Source organism: Phytophthora cinnamomi (assembly GCF_018691715.1).
Source record: "Phytophthora cinnamomi strain GKB4 chromosome Unknown Contig24, whole genome shotgun sequence".
NCBI lineage: Eukaryota > Oomycota > Peronosporomycetes > Peronosporales > Peronosporaceae > Phytophthora > Phytophthora cinnamomi.
The window spans coordinates 836140-853873 of NW_027150957.1; the positions used below are offsets into that span (position 1 = coordinate 836140).

Genomic DNA, 17734 nt, shown 5'->3' on the forward strand with positions numbered 1-17734 from the left:
ATATTGACGAGCCCGATGAAACTCAGGATGTCTATGAGGTTGAGGCCATCCGGGATGTCCGCTGGGTCAAGAGAACCCGGACGTCGAGAAGAGTCCGAGAGTATTTGGTAAAGTGGAAGGTTATTCGGAGTTGGAGTGGCTGCCGATGTCGCAGCTGAACTGTGGAGCTTTACTTTACGAATTCAACAAGAGCACGCGAGCGCAGGCACGGTTTAAAGCTATGCAGGCTGGTGATGAACCTCCTGAGCCTGAGGCTCAGTAGAGGTATTCAGCCTAAACCGCATGTGTTAATGTTGCTTTGTGTTTGAAATTTGTTGAAGTTCTACATGTTTGCCCTATCCTGAATATGCCTGGAGTGAGCCGAAGCGGTTTCTAACTGAGGAAGTGAAAACGAGCTGAGATGCATAAGAACTCAAGTGACACACGCAATGCAAAATCGTGAGGCCGTCATATTGGGTTAAAAAACGCTACATCTCTGTGAACTACTCATCCTCCTCCTCGGTGGCGCCGAAGGCTCTCCAAAACTCTCCAACTCATCTTGATCGTAAATGATGCTTGGGTCGATCGGATTCTGGGCTCGCTCTTCATCGTCCAGTGGGTCTCTTTGGAGCTCGACTAGGGCCAGGTCCAGAAACGCGTCGTCCGAGCTGCGAGTGGCGAATTGCGTGCGAGCCGGCTCAGCATCGTCCAAAGTTTCGAGTTGATCCGGGAGCGAGATCTGGCGACTTGGGTCGCGAAGGATCCAATGACAAGGATCGTGAGGGACGACCCAGAGTCCAGGCTCGTACCAGATATCATCCGTGTAGCCCTTGACGCGTCCCAGATCCTCCATGAGCTCCCGACGTCGAACCTCGAACTCGGCACTGCGCTCCTTGCGGTCACGGTAGAGATCCACAAGCTCAGGAATGCCCAGGAGTGCAGCCATGGCTTCGTAATCAAAACGTGTATCCATCGTGACCCAGTGCAAGCGTTCCCAGTAAGCTCGCCGCCAGAGGCTCATGAAGTTGACCACACGCTTCAGAGCGCGAACCATAACCGGGCCCAAGTCGTGACATCGAAAGAACACCAGGGTCTGGATTCGCTGATTCCACATGGCATCCCAGGGCTTTGTCTTGAGAAGTTCCAAGTACTCGACCGGCTCCCAGCGCTGGTGCAGGTGCTGAATATGGCTCTTGCACGGCGCGTATCTGGGGAAGCCAAACGTCTGCCGAGGAAGGTCTTGGACTCTGATGCCATAATGCAACCAGCTACCTTGGCCCGGTTGCGGTTCTTCAATAACTCCATCATCTGGGCGCGCTGCGAGCCCTGCCTTAGAGCGTCCACTCGAGCGAGCTGAGATCTGCTGCGGAGCCAATGTACGAGCTGGGTCAATCGCTTGGTCAGACACTGGAACCTGCAGATCAACAGGACTGGACCTACCATGCGAAGTTGTACGGGACGAAGTCTTGCCGCGCTTGGAAGTTGAGCCACCGGCGGACGAAGTTGGGTCGCGTATCCTTTTGCCCCCACTGGAGCTTCTCCCTGAAGCGGCACCTGACTTGGAGCTCTTGACTTGGTAGTGCCCGCCACTGCCCAGCTTGCCAAGCCCGCTTGTATAGTGGTTGGTAAAATGCGAACTGAGATTGATCCTGGCTTTACAAACTAGACATGTAGCGCCCTGGAGGAGGCCGTAGGAGGCTGAAAGTGTACCTAGGTGCTTTCTGAGCGAAGACTGACTGAACCCGCGATCCTTGCGTCACAGAAGACAGGCGCGGGTGACGACTGGGTGCGAAGAGAGATGTCATTCTCCCCGAATGCCAGGATAACGGTGGAGCCGACTTAACAGGGGAATATACGTCGGATGTTCGTCCGGTATTCCGTGGCTCCCGTGTCCAGGAGGACAGTGCCGTTGTCAAACACGGTCTTAATCACGAATGGGCCCTTGGCAACTGGGTCCGTTTTCTTGCGTTCTCGAGCGGGAATACGCAGCATCACAGTGTCGCCTTCACGATAGAAGTGCTGCACGCGTCTGAGGTTTTCTCGGTCATTGTCCTGTAGAATCGCCATGAACCTTTGCTTCGAGAGGTAGTTCCAGTTTGCGAAGTGCAAATGGCGGGTGAGCATGTCCTCGCCGAACAGCAACTGCGCTGGAGACGCTCGCAGGATGCTGTGGTAGCTGGCACGGATTGCATACGCGGCGTAGTCGAGTGCCGTCTCGAGCTGGTCATGCAGATCAGGGCGCACGCGCAAGATGTTCATCAATTCCAGGTGCACGCGCTCACAGATAGCGTTCGCCTGAGGATTTTTTGCCGTAATTGGTTTGTCCTTGATCGCCATTGACTTCAGAAGCAACTGGAACTCGTCGCCGGTAAACTCGGGGCCTAGGTCGTGCACGACGCGCTTAGGCCGCGGATAACGACACAGCCAAACTCTTTCAAAGCTGATAGCCGTGGTGGCTGACGTCTTGCCGCGCTGGATTATCACTTCCAGCCAGCGAAATTGTTGTTCGATAGCAGTCAGGCAGTAGAAATTTCCCGAAATTGGTCCCAGCAAGTCAACGTGGACGACGTCAAAGGGACGATCGGTGTTGGAGACAGGAGTCGGTGGTAGATGTCCATAGTTCTGCTTTCCACCATGCAGCTTCGCACGTTTGCAATCGTTGCAAGCTTTAACGAAGTCGGTCACATCCTTCTCCATACCCGGCCACCAGAAAACGCTCATCGTGTGGTACTGCTTGTCTGCACCCGGGTGAAGTAGATAGGAGTGATACATCTCCACCAAGTCGGCACGTAGCGACTCGGGCACCATTATTCTGCTTCGGTGGTGCAATAGAACGACGCCGAGAGCGGGGCGCAACGCGTAGTCGGGGTCGGCCTGCTTTTTCTCGAGTTGTTCGATGATACTCTTGCAGGTTGCGTCGCCCAGTTGATGCTTCTTCACGACAGCTCCGTCGATAGCAACTTCTTCTTCTTCGACCGCGCAGAGTTCCTCCTCGCTAACTTGCTTCACGAAATCGTAGCGCAGCCGAGAAAATGCATCCGCGCCGATATTCTGCGAACCAGGGATGTACACGACTTCCAATCGGTACTCTTCGAGTAGGAGTTTCCAGCGTTTGACCCTCAGCGATGTCTCGCGTGGGAACAACAAATTTTATGGTCCGTATGAATAACCACAGGAAAACCCAATAGCATCGTGCGATACTCCTTGAGGATCTCGACCACGGACAACAACTCCCATTCCATGGTAGAGTATTTCTTCTGCGTGTCGGTCATGGACCGCGAGAAGCATGCGAGGATCCTCCGGCCTTGCACGATAACACCGCCGATCTGATGTCCGCTGGCATCTGCAAACACGTGAAAGCGGCGGCTGTAATCCGGGAAGGCTAGCCACACGCTCCGAGCCAGCGCTTCCTTGATACTTCTGAAGGCGGCCGAGTCTTCAGGAGTCCAGGTGAACTTACAGGTTTTCGATGTCAGACGATTAAGACGAGCGGTCAGTGCTGATTTATTTGGCACCATGTCACGGTAGTATGCGATCATCCCCAAGAATCTGCGCAGCTCGCGCTTGTTGCGAGGTTCGGCGATCTGCTGTATCGCTTCCACCTTCTTCGTCTGCGGTTGAATTCCTTCGGGAGTGAGTGTGAAGCCGAGGTAGTCCACACGATCGCGCAAAATGTGGCACTTCTTGCCGTTGAGAGTGACGTCATACTGGCGGAGCCGGTCGAATACAATCCGCAGGTGCTCCAGGTGCTCGACTGGGTTCTCGGAGAAGATCAAGATGTCGTCCAAGTAAACAATCACAAAGTCTAAGTCGCCGAGAATCCTCTCCATGCACGCCTGATACTCGTCCGGCGCAGTCGAAATGCCCATGGGCAACCGCTTAAACTGGAATTTGCCGAACGGGAGGCAAAAAGCGGTCGCTGCTCGGCTCTGTCTCGCCAATCGACGCGCGAAGTAGCCCATATTCGCGTCCAGCGTAGACATGCACTTAGCTTTGCCGAGGCGGAGCAGGATCTCACGAATCTTGGGCACGTAGTAAGGCGACCGACGCAGGAACTTGTTCAACTCACGGAAATCAACCAAGAGGCGAAGTGATCCGTTGGGCTTCACCAAGAAGAATGCTGGCGCCGCTGCCTCCGAGCCGTAGATCTGCTCGATAACGTCCTCTTCAAGGAGTTTCTGGATCTCACGATGTGCGGCTTCTTCTTGACTACGAGGAACGCTGTAAGGCCTTGCATGCGAAGGCGTGTAGTCAGCACGTAGAGGAAGCAAATAGTCATCCAGTCTGATCCGGCCAAGTCGTCCACTATACAGATCCACATATTCTTCGAGCAGTTTCAAATAACAGTGCTCCAAAGCAGCTTCGAGGTGCTGCGGCAACAGATCTTCTGGTGTCGTGGCGCAGTCATCTCCGGCGCATAGCTCGTTGTCTTCATCGAGCGTAGCGTCATCATTTGCGTTGTCCTGCGCTGCAGGGCCATGCTCCGTGGTGCGAACGACGAGCTCGCTTCCGTCCCACGTGATGCGGCCGTTCTTGAAGTCGATCACGAGTCCGAGAGCGCCCATTAAATCGCGGCCTATTGTCATATCGTCGGGCAGCGTTGGTAGGACCTCGAACTTATGGATTATCACTGAATCGCGTTTCAACTGTGGGATCCGGAACCGGACTGTCGTAGCCCCGGTGCTTTTAGTGTTTCCCTTGACCAACTTGAAGGAAACCTGAGAATGCTCAAGTGTTGCCCCTTGTTTCTGTTGCAATAGCTCCATGAACGCGGAACTGACGATGCTGCGCGAGCAGCCACTGTCGAGCAGAGCTTGAAAACGATCCTTGCCAGCTTCCAGCTTGATCATCACGCGCATTGGAGGTGGTGAGCTGGTCGGAGACGCGTTCAGTCCCACAAACAAATATTCGTCGTCGCTGGAGCTTCCCTCCGTTTGGCGTTGTACCACTCTTGTCTGCTGGTGCTGTTGAGGAGGCTGAGCTGCACGGGGTCCGCGGCGCTGGTCTGCTTGCTGATGCTCCTCTTGCTGGTTGTCATGGCGCAGAGCTCGGCAGTCAGCCGTGTTGTGGGTCGTCGTCCTGTGGAAGGTACAGTACTTGTTGCTGGAGGCGTGACTGTTGTTGTTGCCGTTACCTCGTCCAGGGTTTCTTCCTCGCTGGTGTTGCTGACGGTTGTTGCTGTTGCTGTTGTTGCCGTTGCGATAGCTGGTGCTGTTGCTGTTGTTGTTATTGTTGCGGCGCCCATGGCCGCGAGAGTTGTCATGACGGCTTCCCTTGTCTTGACTGCCAGCGCGATGGAGGCGCTGTTCACCTTGTTCAATCCGCTCGAAGAAGGGCACCAGAGCGGCGACGGTAGTGTAGACTTGACCACTAGCGTCATACTTGTTCTGCCAATCGTAGGGCAGTCCGCGCTTGTAGAGTCGGCACAGCGCGTCCTCGCACATCGGCGAGTTCTCATTCAGTTGGGCCAGAGTATGCTCCATACGCACGAGTGCGCGGAACCGCTTGCTGTATTCGGCCAGCGACTCGGTGCGCGGCTTGCGGATCTCCCACAACTCCTCTTGTAGTTTTTCGCTGTAGTCGACCGGGAGCACTACGATAGAGGCCTTGCGGAGTGCGCGCGTGAACTCCTCGTCCATGCGGACGTCATCGTCTGAGATGGCCGCGTCAGCGAACGCTTCTCGGAGATCGCCTTCCAGTAGGATGGTGGTATTCAGGAATTTGTCTTCGGCGTTCCAGTGCTTGAGAGAGGCGAGCTGGTCGAAGTGATAGACCCAGTCTAAGAAGTCCTTTGGGCCACCGTCGATAAACTTCGGCATCTTCTTAGTCACCACTTCTTCTTCGATCCCCTTGTCCTTGTTCGCTGCACGTACGGTGATCGAATACGTGAGGTAGCGCTCCTTGTCGTCCTTGTGCGTGGAGCGGCTCATGGTTGAGGGTTGGCGGCCGACGGGTGAACCAGGTCGATGATGCTGATTTGAAATATTTCAAAGTGCCAAGCCCGCTTGTATAGTGGTTGGTAAAATGCGAACTGAGATTGATCCTGGCTTTACAAACTAGACATGTAGCGCCCTGGAGGAGGCCGTAGGAGGCTGAAAGTGTACCTAGGTGCTTTCTGAGCGAAGACTGACTGAACCCGCGATCCTTGCGTCACAGAAGACAGGCGCGGGTGACGACTGGGTGCGAAGAGAGATGTCAAGCTCATCATCATCGTCATCGGCATCGTCGTCGACATCTGAGAAGTCAGTGTCGATTGAAGAGTCGTCGTCCTCGTCTTCCGGGCTGGGCTTCTCAGGCAATGGATCCCAGTTGGGCGGCCGCTGACTCAAGTGCACGTCGCGGACCCGCTTGATCGCTGCCTCGTAGTACGCTGACGGCACGTACGCCAGCCAAGGCGTGGAGTCCAATTGCTCCCAGTAGATCGCCGAGACCAGCATGCTCACGAGGGCCTTCTTCCCAAATTGGTCATGCAGGAGTTGCGACTTCCCGGCTTGGTCCACGGCGTCCCAGAAGTCGACGCCGGCGCGCATCAACTCCCTGACGTCGCCACGGACATGCTCCCACGGCAGATGTCGGGGGAGTTTGAGCGCTGCCAGACGATCTGAGACCCGGGACGGAGATTCCTTGGAGGCGCGAACCTTCTGGGGCGAATGGGACGAAGGGTAGCCGGGCAGACTCATCCGATCGTTGATACGCTTGATCCTGAGGTGCTTGGATGGACTTGTGCTGGAAGCGGCGAGAAGACCTGAAGACTTGCTTGGCTGGGCTGGAGTTTTGGCTACCTTGCCACCAGCCTTTCGAGCGCTGCTCAGCGAAGGAGTCCGGGCGGAGCTTGGCTTCTTGTTCTTCTTCTTGCTCGGCTTTGCTGTCGACGTGGCCTTGGGCTGAGCTAACGTGCTGCTGGGCTGAGCTGAGGCTTGAGTTTGGATCGGGACCGAAGTGGTAACCTGAGCCGATGTCGCTGACGCCGCCGGAGGCACAGCCGAACCCAGGAGAGACGTCAACGTCGAAGCCGCAGCGCTGAGAACGATCGCGGACGCTGGGCTTGGAACTGGGTCGGCGGTGTTGAGCGGAACGTAGGGCCCACAGTCATCCGAAGTCTGGTCCCGCGCCGAGATTTGGAGCGTCGTCCTGAAGCTGGCTGGGACGTCCGTCTGGCTCTGGAAACGCTGAAGCAGCTCATACAGGCGCGCCCAGTGCCCCGAAGCGCTGCAGTTCGCCATCAGGAAGTTCATCAGCGCCTCAGCTGAGAACGGGACCGCGCTCAGTAGCTGGTGCTTGAGTTGCGTGGTGTAGACGTCGCTGGCGTGCAGGGTGCTCTGGCAGGCGGCGAGGTCGCTGCCGCACTTCTTCAGCTGCCCGCAAAGCGCTTGGTTCTCAGCCTGCACGTCGTCCAGCCTCTTGGTTAGCGCTTGAACTTCAGCTCGAAGTAGCCGATCCGGACTGCTGGCCGGAGGTGGGGCTGGTGGCTGTGCCCTGAGCTGAGCCCGAAGCTTCTTGTTCTCGGACAGCTGGAAATTGAGCTGAGCCTCAGCGGCCTGGAGCTCACCACGGACCACCTGTTCTCGCCCGGCTGCGGCAGCGTCGTACTGGTGAGAGCCTTGATAGTCGCGCATCTCCTGAGCGTGGCGCTCGCGCTCGCGCTTCAGCTCCACGGTCAGCCGATTGATCTCGGCCGAGAGCTGCCCGACTTGAATGTGGGCCGCACCACCGGGACTGGGACGCTCGAGTGCTTGAGCGTAGTTCAGCACGCGCTGCAAGCACTGGGCCGTACCGACAACGCGGCGCGCGAAGTGCTCCACGCCGAAACATTGCACCAGAGGGACGGTCTCTCGCTCGAAGCGGATACGCGATCTTGGATCCGAGAAGTTCAGCGGCACGGAAGCGACTGGCTGGATCACGTCCTGCGAAGCGGTGACGTGTGCCATCCTGCTCAACCACGCCAACTCGGTGCTCGAGAAGCGCGTAACATCTTCGATGCGCGCGACCCCATCCAACCCATCAACGAGGTTTGCGCGGTTCTCCACGTCGTCAAGCGTCGCGGGGACCCGAATGGTGGACGGCACGGGCGACGGGTGGCGTTGCGAGGGACTGAAGAGCGTGAACGACCGCCGTGGACCCGCCGGAGACGTCGCCGAAGGCGTTTGCAACGCTGGCGGTGGCGTCAAGCTGCCGTGCTCACTGATGCGAGCGTCGTGGATGCGGATGGCGGTGTGATCGACGTGCAGGAGCTCGTGGTGCTGCCGGACGGTGGCTGCGAAGCCGGCAGTGCCGGTGCAGAGCGCGGGACCGTCGAGGCGGATGCTGGAGTCACTGGAGACATGCTGGAAGCTGCCGAAGATGTCGTGGAGCCCGTGTGCGCCCTCGTAGAGGTCGCCGACGACGCAAACGCGCTTGTGGAGGTCGCCGTCGCCGTGAACACGGAGGCGGAAGCCGTGGGAGTGCTGCCAGAGGCCGTGAACGTGCTGCTTGTGGACGTGGACACGCTGCCGGAGGTTGTGGGAGCCGCAGGAGCGCCCCGCGACCCCGCGTCTTGTCCGCCGCCACCTTGCGATGGCACGGGGAGCCGCTGGTCGTCCGCGTGGTCGTCGGCCATCCGAAAAATGTGCTGCGCGTGCCAGCGCTGCAATATGAAGTTTTGTGACTCCGGACTGTTCACGAAATGGCTGGGCCCGAGACCCGGGAGCCGCGGCAAGAGATTTCGCGGCCGGGACGGGGCGAGTGTGGGCATCTTCCGGTTATGTGCGCCGGGGCCAACTCGAGAATGATCTCTTTGGACCCAGCGCACATAAGGGACGGTTGTGACGAGGTCCGAGCCAATTCTTGGCCAGGACCCATCAGTCAGAGGCCCAAACCCTACCACGTACCGGCCACATGTCACTTGGAACGTGGATATTTCTTGATCCAAGTCTGGTTTTTGTACATACTTCAAGTTGTGCTGGCTACATCTGGAAACTGAGCTCTGCGAACGTTGAGTTGCGGCGACCCCAGATCCCCAGGTCTGAGATTTGAATTCGGTCTGGAGTCTGAGGTCTGAGAATCGCTCTAGAGGCCACAGATCTGAGGTTCCAGGCCTTGGATCGGGATCTGGGTGACGAATTGAGCCCTGGCCTTCTGGGTCTGTGATTTGAAGTCCCATGGTTGCTTAAGTCTCAGACCTCAGGTCTCAGATTGGTGATCTCACAGTTTGGAATGCCTGGAGTTCTGAGACCTGAGAGTGGTGGCAAAAGTCTGAGACTTGGTGATTTGGAGTTCGGTCTGAGGTTTGCCTGTGGACCAGACCATGAGATGTGCAGTCTGGGGTCTGGGAAGAAGGCGTGGCGTGCGGAGTCTGATTTCATCTCGGCTTTGGGGTGCCACGACTGAGATATGGAGTCAACATCGTAATTTTGCCCCCAGCTCAGATTCCCAGACTCAGAGTCCCAGAAGTTGAACCAAAACTGAGACTCGTCAAATTGGTTGGACAGCCGGAGTATGGAATCAACATCGTATTTTTGCCCCCAGCTCAGGTTTTCAGCCCGGCAGTCCCTCAACTTGTGCCAAAACTGAGACACGGTGATTGTGGGCGCAAGTTGGTGTCTGGATGCACGATGTTCGTGAGGATAAGTGGCAACTGGTGAAAGACAGCTGACGCTCCAAGCCTAGGACGTGACTAAAAGCCTACGGCGTGCCTGCAGGGCCTGAAGTGCGACTTCGTGGTCTCGCCTATGAAGTGGGTACACAGCGATGGCTACATTGCCGGTCTGGGAGCTGCGGTAGTTGCTCTTTGGAGTTGGCGGTTGCCGCTTGGAAGGTCACTCTGAAGGGTCGCCCCGTTGTGGCTTTTCGGCCCCTGGTGTCGGGCACACAAGATTCGGCCTGACCAGTCGCCTATGGATTTGGGCCAACGGGAGCCGCAGAATCTTGGCGTCATCCTGATTACACACTGATTTGTACCCAGAGTAATCAGTGTAATCAGGTGATGACAGACCAAGTCCGCCCAATCCCGGCCACAAGATCCTGGCGTAATCAGGATATCACTGATTTGCACCCAGGTGTAATCAGTGTAATCAAGTGATGACTGACACAGACAGGCCAATGGAAGGGCCGACGCGCATTCACGGGCGCCGCCAAGCCAGTAGCTTAGTGGGTGTCTCACCCTTGTTCAAGGTGTACCCAGGAGATGTTTGCACCCTTACTTGATAGGCCCTTTGTATGTGCATGTGCATGATAATAATCAGAGTTTGTTTTGCCCCGAAGACCGCAAGCTGCGGAGTTCGTCTTGCGCCGACGGGCGTGTTGCTTCACAGGGACCAAGTCCCTGCCCCCGGCGGCGCGCGCAAGGTCAAGTGGAGTCGCTACGAGTGTTCTACGGTCAAGCTCAGCTAACTCCAAATAAATTCAAGTTCAACAACCAAGCCTTTTCGTGTTTCGGCCCGGTTTGCCTTCGTTGTTGTATTTCCACACGCGGGACATTGGTTTTGCTGGTTTTTCGTGCTGGTTGGCTGGTTTCCTGGCGGTGCTTCATATTTTCGGGCGGAAGGTGCTCCGCTCTGAGGTTTCGGCAGAGCAACACCTGGGATAGTGGTTTCTGGGGTTGCTGGTGGTATCCGTGTGGCGCGAATAGTCTGGGATAGTGGTTCCCAGCTTCGCTGTGTCGCCTACATCAAGGCGTGGTGCGCGGAAGTCCCAGGGTGCAGAGCGAGAACCCTGGATCAAGGCAGGCTCAGACCGAGCCAACTCTCGGGGCCACTCTGGTCTGAGGGGCGAGTGAAGACCGTTGTGCGGCTCTCAGTCTGAGCCGCCGGAGGAAGTGTCGTGACTGGAAGCGACTCGAAGCCGGAGTCGCTGAGCAAGGAGGAGGCTGTTAAGGCCCAGAGTCCAAGGGCCTGAGAAGAGAAGTGGACTAAGTGTGTGTGGAGTGAACGTGTTTATATTCAAGAAAACGGGGCACAGCGGACTCAGCACGTGCGTACAAGGGCCTTCCAAGCAAGGAGCAAGCTTCGTCTGGGGGCATCTGGGAACTGTCGAGTTCGGAGGCAGCTGGTGTGGCCGACGCAAGTCTGGGCCCACAGCGTAGCCTTAGGAAGAACCAAGTCAAGGGATTGCAAGAGTGAGGAACACACGCCTCACCCAGCTTGGGATCTGAGATCTAATCTCAGATTCTGAGTTGGGTGGTCTGAGATCGAGGTCTAGCCGCGAGGCTATTCCCTGATTTTGGAGCCCGCATCGCCACAGTACACCGTAGCCAGCGGCTACGTCGAGAACCTCCTACTGAATTCCTACGAGTACGGAGACCACGAACTTCCGGTCGACATTCCCATCGTGCCAATCAAGTCGACGATGCAGACGTATCTGGACAAACCTGATGATGTTACTGCGCAGCGCGCAGCTCAACTAGCGAAACTGGAAGTTGTTCGAGATAGGGAGGCTCCAGTGGGAGCGAATTCTGAGCTGGGAATACCTACAATCGAACCAGAGGCGTCAGTGGAACGACGAGCCAAGTCACAGCGAGCTGCTGTCTACCCTGAAGCTTCAGTGGGAGCTTCCGAGACGAAGAGACGTCGCAGAGCCAAGGACGACGATGAGAGCTGGGTGCCGATAGCTGAACCACAGCCAGACCAAGCAGATAGCAGCGGTGCTACGTCGAGATCAACGCGGAAACGACAGCGGTCAGTCCGGCTGAAGGACTACGTTGTCACGAATGTGACTGCAACTAGCGACGAGACTGTGCCAATTCCTACCACCCAGAAACAAGCAGCACGATCGAAGTGCTGGCGAGAATGGAAAGCAGCCATGAACGTTGAGATGGACTCGCAGCGCAAGCACGGAACTTGGGTCCTCGTGCCGCGCGCGGAGGCCAAGGGCAAGCGTGTCATCTCGTGCAAATGTGTGTATGCGCTGAAGCGTGACGCAGCTGGTCGCATCAAACGTTTCAAAGCTCGGCTAGTGATCCGAGGTTTCCTGCAGCGCATGGGAAATGACTACACCGAGACTTATGCCCCAGTGATCCGGTTTGAAACCATACGATGTGTCATCGTGTACGCGTTGCAACGCGGCTGGGCCATTATTCAATATGATGTGAAGACCGCCTTTTTGTACGGTGACCTGGACGAGGAAGTGTATATGGAGCAGCCTCCTGGATTTGGTGAAGACTCACCACGCTTTGTGTGTCGGCTCAAGAAGAGCCTCTACGGGCTAAAGCAGGCGCCGCGCGTCTGGAATAAAACGCTGCACAAGTTTCTATCTAAGATCGATCTCGAGCGTCTCGACTCTGACTACGGACTCTACACCAGGAAAGTGGGAGGAGAAGTGATGCAGCTGCTCACAGTTTACGTCGACGACCTCCTACTAATGGGCCCGAGTGATCTGTGTGCCCAGATGGCGAAGCAACTTAGCGCGGAGTACGAGCTGACAGCCCTCGGCCACGTGAAGTACCTCCTTGGTGTGGAGATTTTGATTGATTGCAAGAGACAGCATGCAATATTCTGCCAGCGGCTGTACATTCGCGAATTAGTTCAACGATTCCACATGGAAGGGTGCAACGGCGTTGCGACACCGGAAGCACTGTGCGCTGAGGTGGTACAGCCCACCAAGTCGGATTCGTCTCCTCCGTACCGTGAGCTCGTCGGTGCACTTCAGTACTTGGTTTCGGCGTCGAGACCTGGTATTGCGCATGCTGTGCGTCATCTTAGCAAGTACCTGTCCTGTTTCGACCACACTCACTACGCTATGGCTAAGCGCGTGCTGCGCTACCTCGCCGGTACAGAAAACCACGGCCTTGTGATGGATGTTCCAGCCGAGAACGACGTCGAGCTGGTGTGCTACACCGATGCTGACTACGCTAATGACCCTGATGACCGAAAGAGTGTTAGCGGGTTCGTGACGTTCGTGAACGGTAATGTGGTCTCATATGGATCAAGAAAGCAAGAGATTAACGCACAGAGCACAACTGAAGCGGAGTATATTGCGATGAACGAGGGGGCTCGAGACCTCCTGTGGTTAATGGAGTTATGCAAGGAGCTTAACTGGTCGTAGTCGACGCCCGAGATCCGGGGCGACAACAAGTCCTGTATCTGCCTGACAGCCAAGCCTGGCAAACACAGCAAGACGAAGCACATTCAGAACAAGTTCCACCTTGTGCGCCAAATGGTGAACACTAAGCAAATTCGGACGAGCCATGTTGGCACAAACGACATGATAGCTGACGTACTGACGAAGGCACTGCCCAAGGAGAAGTTCGAGCGCTGCCGCGACGGCATGAAGGTGCTGCGCATCGACCGTGCTCGGGCCTCGACTAATTCAGTGGGAGAAAACGTGCGTCGTCGTCAGTGCTCGCCATGATCCAGTTGCAGTGCGATCTGGATCAGAGCGAGCGAAGACCTTGCAGAAAAGCGAAGCAAGTAAAAAGAAAAGCAATGAGCAAGCGCGTTCAAGGTAAAGCTCGACAGCGTCGAGCGATAGCCCGAAGAATACCGTGTTCAAGATGATCATGTGAAGCGGTGCTTCAACAAGATCAAGTGGGAGTGTGAAGTGCAATGGCAGAGCCAGGGCAGCGCCCCAGCTCCGCACCTGCAGCGCGGGTGCACCATGCACTGCACATTTGCAGCAGCACTTGTCCAGCGGACGATAAGCTCTGGGGTTTTGGCTGGTGGCGGTGGGGGCAACTTCACTTCTCAAGAGTTTGCGCAGCGCGCAACCCGCCACCAGCCTTTTCTCCCTGCCGGACTGAGTCCCGCATCTAACGGTGTTAACGCATTTATCTACCTCTATGGTGCAAACCCGTAGCACGAGGGGTTACACCACCTCTCAGACCAGTGCCGGCGCCGGAGGGAGGGATGGCCTGAAGGGCGGCGCGGTGAAACAGAGCAGCAGAGCCAGTGCCAGTGCTAAAGAGCGGCAGTCAAATCTGTACGTACAACAAGGGGGAGGGGGCTGAGCATGGATTGAACTACTAACTGGTTTTGAAATTGGTTTTAAATGTGAACTAGGAATTGCCTTTGAGACTGTCGCTCAGCGCGTTGAGTGTAAGATTGCTCTGTGTACGGTATGCTTCGACAGCACAGACGGATTGCTCGCGTTCGTGTTAAACGGAGGATTTGCCCACAACTTATGGGGTGGATGCACTTCACGCAGCAGCACAGCATCTTGTAGGACGACTACCCAGAGGTACAGTAGCAATTCCAAAAATCCTCCAGTTGATATGTGCGGTGTTGACTGTTTTACCTATGTTGTCATGTAGTTAAATGGAAACACTTCGCGTTGCAGACTATCAGGAGGAGTAAGAGCAGCTCGATCTAAAAAGAATGAGCGGCGGTCCGGGGGAACCCCAGCAAGGAAGCGCGTGGCGTCCCGAGGCAAAGCCGTCAGGTAATATCCCTCCACAGCACCAGCATTCCAGCGCCCCAACCTTCTAATCTGTGACTGTTGCTCCAGCTAGTTCAACCATTCGGGATCCAGATCCTCGGGTAGTGTGGGTCTTAGCTTTTGAGTGCAAACTGAGGGCAGAGAAAGATTTACGGTAGCGCCGAAATGTGCTCGGTATGCCATTGCTTTTGTTGATTTTTTCTGCCTTGAGAACTTAAAATTATACGACAGTGCAGGCTCTAGAAAATTAGAAACAGCTTCCTTTGGCGTGTATGCGCGGATCGTGTCGGCAGGCCTTGCCTCGCGACAGCGATCTAGCGTTGCGTTACCGTCCTCTTCGAGCTCAACTTGCAACCGTGGTGGCTTCATGGCACCCCAAACACAATTTACGAAATGGACTATTTTTGTTATCACCGAAAAGCTGTATGCAGGGAGGGACGCCGTCCCCATTCTATAGTGCATTCAAGTATAGCTACACCTAACCCTATGGAGATAATATCTCACTACCCTCACTGCCATCCATCCTAGGGGTCTGTTCGCCAAGCAGAACCTCAGCACGTCTGAGCGCGTTGCAATGGAGGACGGCAAGCGCAAGAACTTCATGGACGCCGTTGACGCGCTTCTTCTGAAGCAAATTATCGCTGACGAGCCCTACAGGGGCGGCTGCGGCAAAGTAATGGAGAAGTGGCAGCATGTGGTAGATGCCCTGACGAGCAGCGGTCACCGCGTTCAGAGATGATGACCGCCGGTAGGCGCAGTAGCCTCACCAGCCTGAGGATAACGCCCACAGGGAACCGAAAGTCGTGCTCAGCGTTTGCATCCGTGCACGTGAGTAAGTTGAACGGGACGGCCGGGATCAAAGGCCACTCGGGTGCGGGCACGGCACCGGCCACCATCAGCTCCGGCCACGAATCCTCCTCCCCGTACTGGACGAGCACAGCGCGAAGCTCAAATGCTTCGCTCTGCGTCAAGCGCATCGAGATACACGCACGCAATGCCGTACCCGCTCAGAGACAGCATAATGGCGTGCTGAGCCTGGAGACCGACGCCGCTGGTGCTTCGGATGCGCTGCGCCTTAGCAGAGCCGGTGATGCAGATCACCAAGCTCGGGCTGTGAGGGTAGTGTGCAATTTCGAAACCTCTATGAAAATTGGCGGGGAAAATTTTTGTTCAATATCTTGTGAAATTTCATTTTATGTGGTCCACGTTGAATTCAGTTTTGCGTCCTAAATTAGGATGCAAACTATTGTAACGTTAATAATAGTCCGTTTGGAAAAGAAATAGTCCGTTAGTAAAAAAACATAGACGAAAAGAATTCACTGTATTGCGCTGCACAATACGAGGCGGAATTGAATAAATTCCCCAGTTTCCAGATTCGACGATTCTTCGTTCTTCGTCCTTGTAGTCGGTGTGGAGTACACTGTTGGGGACTGTGTATCTACGGATGCATTGCGGCTGCTGAAGATATGCGAGATCGTCGCCCATTTGTGGACTACTGCATGTAGCCACGTTGGGCTGGTTGGCTGCGGACCAACGGCGACAATAGTTACTTAGCTTTACTATAGCTCACTGCTTGCTTAATACTGCTTATACATATTTGTCTGGCTGCTGTGTTGGTGCGAGTCGCTCACTTTGTGAATCGACCTTCGCTCAAGCACCTCCACAGCAGCCTGTCGCGGCACTGATCCCGGCAACTAACTGTTGTCTTTCAGCCATGCCTACTCTGAGGAGCGGTGCCCTTGTTGGGACCGCAGACCTCACGCCTCAGGTTATGAGCCCAACGCGGGCAAGTGCTGCAACTGAAGGCTCAACTCCTACACTCGATGCTGCAGCTGCGCTCGCAGCGCAGCTTGACACTGAAGAACTGCCAATAGAAGGTCAGGCAACTCAAGGAGGGAATAGATTGTTGCTTGAAGCCATTCGACAGTACCTGGCACGTGGACATGCTGTCCCACTGCAAGCCCCAAGGTCGTCGGCCGACCAGCTGCCATCCCACTTGCCATTGGTCGAAACTGCGACCCTCCGCCCACAGTCGGCCAACCAGTCGGCGCCAAGCGAGGGGGGAGATCATTCCGCGACTGAGCCTCTCCAGCCCTCCCCGCACCCACAGTCGCTGCGAAGACCTGTGTACTCGCTGACCGACGTCGTGCTTGACGACGTACCCGTACCCAAGCGTGCACACACACTTCCGCCCATCCAGTTAATGAAACTAGCCCAGCGCAGCGATTACCTAGACTGGAAAACGGACGTGCGCCTCAACTTCACGATGAACTCGCTAGGGAGTATGACTTTCGGCTCGGAGCGCTTCGACGAGGCCCCCGCCAGCTCAAACTTGCAGTACCTATCGACATGGGTGAAACGCAGCGGCAAGGCCTTCACGACGTTGGCTTTGTCGCTCAGCGTGCAGCTGCGGTGCACGTTGGATGTGGAGCGCTTCGAGCCGTGCGTGGATGCTCCTTCGCAGCTCTGGACTGAAATTCGTGCCCATTTTGAGCAGGGAAATGGTGTCAACCCTACGTATCTGAAGGCACAAATGTACAACCGCAGACTGCAGGTCTCTGTGACTGTAGACAAGTATGTGCAAGATATGGAGCATAGGCGTCGTGTCATGGTGGACAACGGTGGGGCTATGGAAGACTGCTAATTGGCGGACCTTCTATTATCAAATGCACTACTGGTGTTCCCGCAGTTGGCAATGGACCACACGCTGTGGTTGGGCGAACATCACCCTCGAGAACTCAGTCTCCCGGCCGCTGTGCAATAGCTGGGGACCGCTGAGCAGAGTCACCAGCAGCTTCGCCAACAGGGAAGCGCTAGCGCTGGCGACGGATCGCGCGGCCTACCTACACGCCAAGTGCATGGCGTAGGCATGCATGACCAGGGCAAGGGTCGCAATAGCAAAAAGAGGAAGAAGAGTGATAAAGGGCATGCACCGCGCAAGACAATTGAGCAACAAAAGGCTGAGTCTACCTGCGCAAATTGCAAGGCAAAGGGCCACTGGTATGGCGACCCGGAGTGCCCAATGCCAATGACTGCCGAGCAAGCCGCGTCACGGGCGAAACGCGACCAAAAGCGCCGTGCTGTGCAGAACGTTCGCTCTTTTGCGGGAGCTGCGTTGGTAAACGACCAACCACAGCCAATTACCGCAGACTCGACTGAAGAAAAGGCTGCTACTACTATTGCCGGCCCCAGCACTGCTTCGATCGCTTCGACACCTACAATTGGCCCGCAGCCAGTGGGAGGATTAGGGGCTATGACTACTATTGCGGCAGCAGCACCTACACGCGGGCGCCAAGTGGAGTTGGTGCAAGAATCCCAAATTGCTGCAAGGGTGGTGCAGCAGCCCGAGGCTAGTGTTGCTGCGGTTGCTGAGCGCCCAAGCACAGCGACGATGACGCTGCTGCAGTCA

The 17734-nt window shown here is 56.0% G+C and overlaps 4 protein-coding genes across 4 annotated transcripts; 1 reads left to right on the forward strand and 3 right to left on the reverse strand.

Annotated features, from left to right (window-relative positions):
- Positions 1–372: 372 nt before the first annotated feature.
- IUM83_15313 (reverse transcriptase) lies at positions 373–1156 on the reverse strand (the record flags this gene model as incomplete). Its single annotated transcript, XM_067940117.1, has 2 exons — positions 373–395; positions 472–1156. 2 exons carry the CDS (start codon positions 1154–1156, stop codon positions 373–375), a joined length of 708 nt encoding a protein of 235 aa, XP_067794499.1.
- A 1942-nt stretch (positions 1157–3098) lies between these two features.
- Positions 3099–5909, reverse strand: IUM83_15314 (Retrovirus Polyprotein; the record flags this gene model as incomplete). Its single annotated transcript, XM_067940118.1, has 3 exons — positions 3099–4609; positions 5291–5735; positions 5853–5909. 3 exons carry the CDS (start codon positions 5907–5909, stop codon positions 3099–3101), a joined length of 2013 nt encoding a protein of 670 aa, XP_067794567.1.
- A 174-nt stretch (positions 5910–6083) lies between these two features.
- On the reverse strand, positions 6084–8129 carry IUM83_15315 (Eukaryotic/viral aspartic protease; the record flags this gene model as incomplete). Its single annotated transcript, XM_067940119.1, has 1 exon — positions 6084–8129. One exon carries the CDS (start codon positions 8127–8129, stop codon positions 6084–6086), a length of 2046 nt encoding a protein of 681 aa, XP_067794491.1.
- Positions 8130–8300: 171 nt separating this feature from the next.
- IUM83_15316 (uncharacterized protein) lies at positions 8301–8747 on the forward strand (the record flags this gene model as incomplete). The annotated part of the gene is made up of 1 exon (XM_067940120.1): positions 8301–8747. One exon carries the CDS (start codon positions 8301–8303, stop codon positions 8745–8747), a length of 447 nt encoding a protein of 148 aa, XP_067794496.1.
- Positions 8748–17734: the final 8987 nt, after the last annotated feature.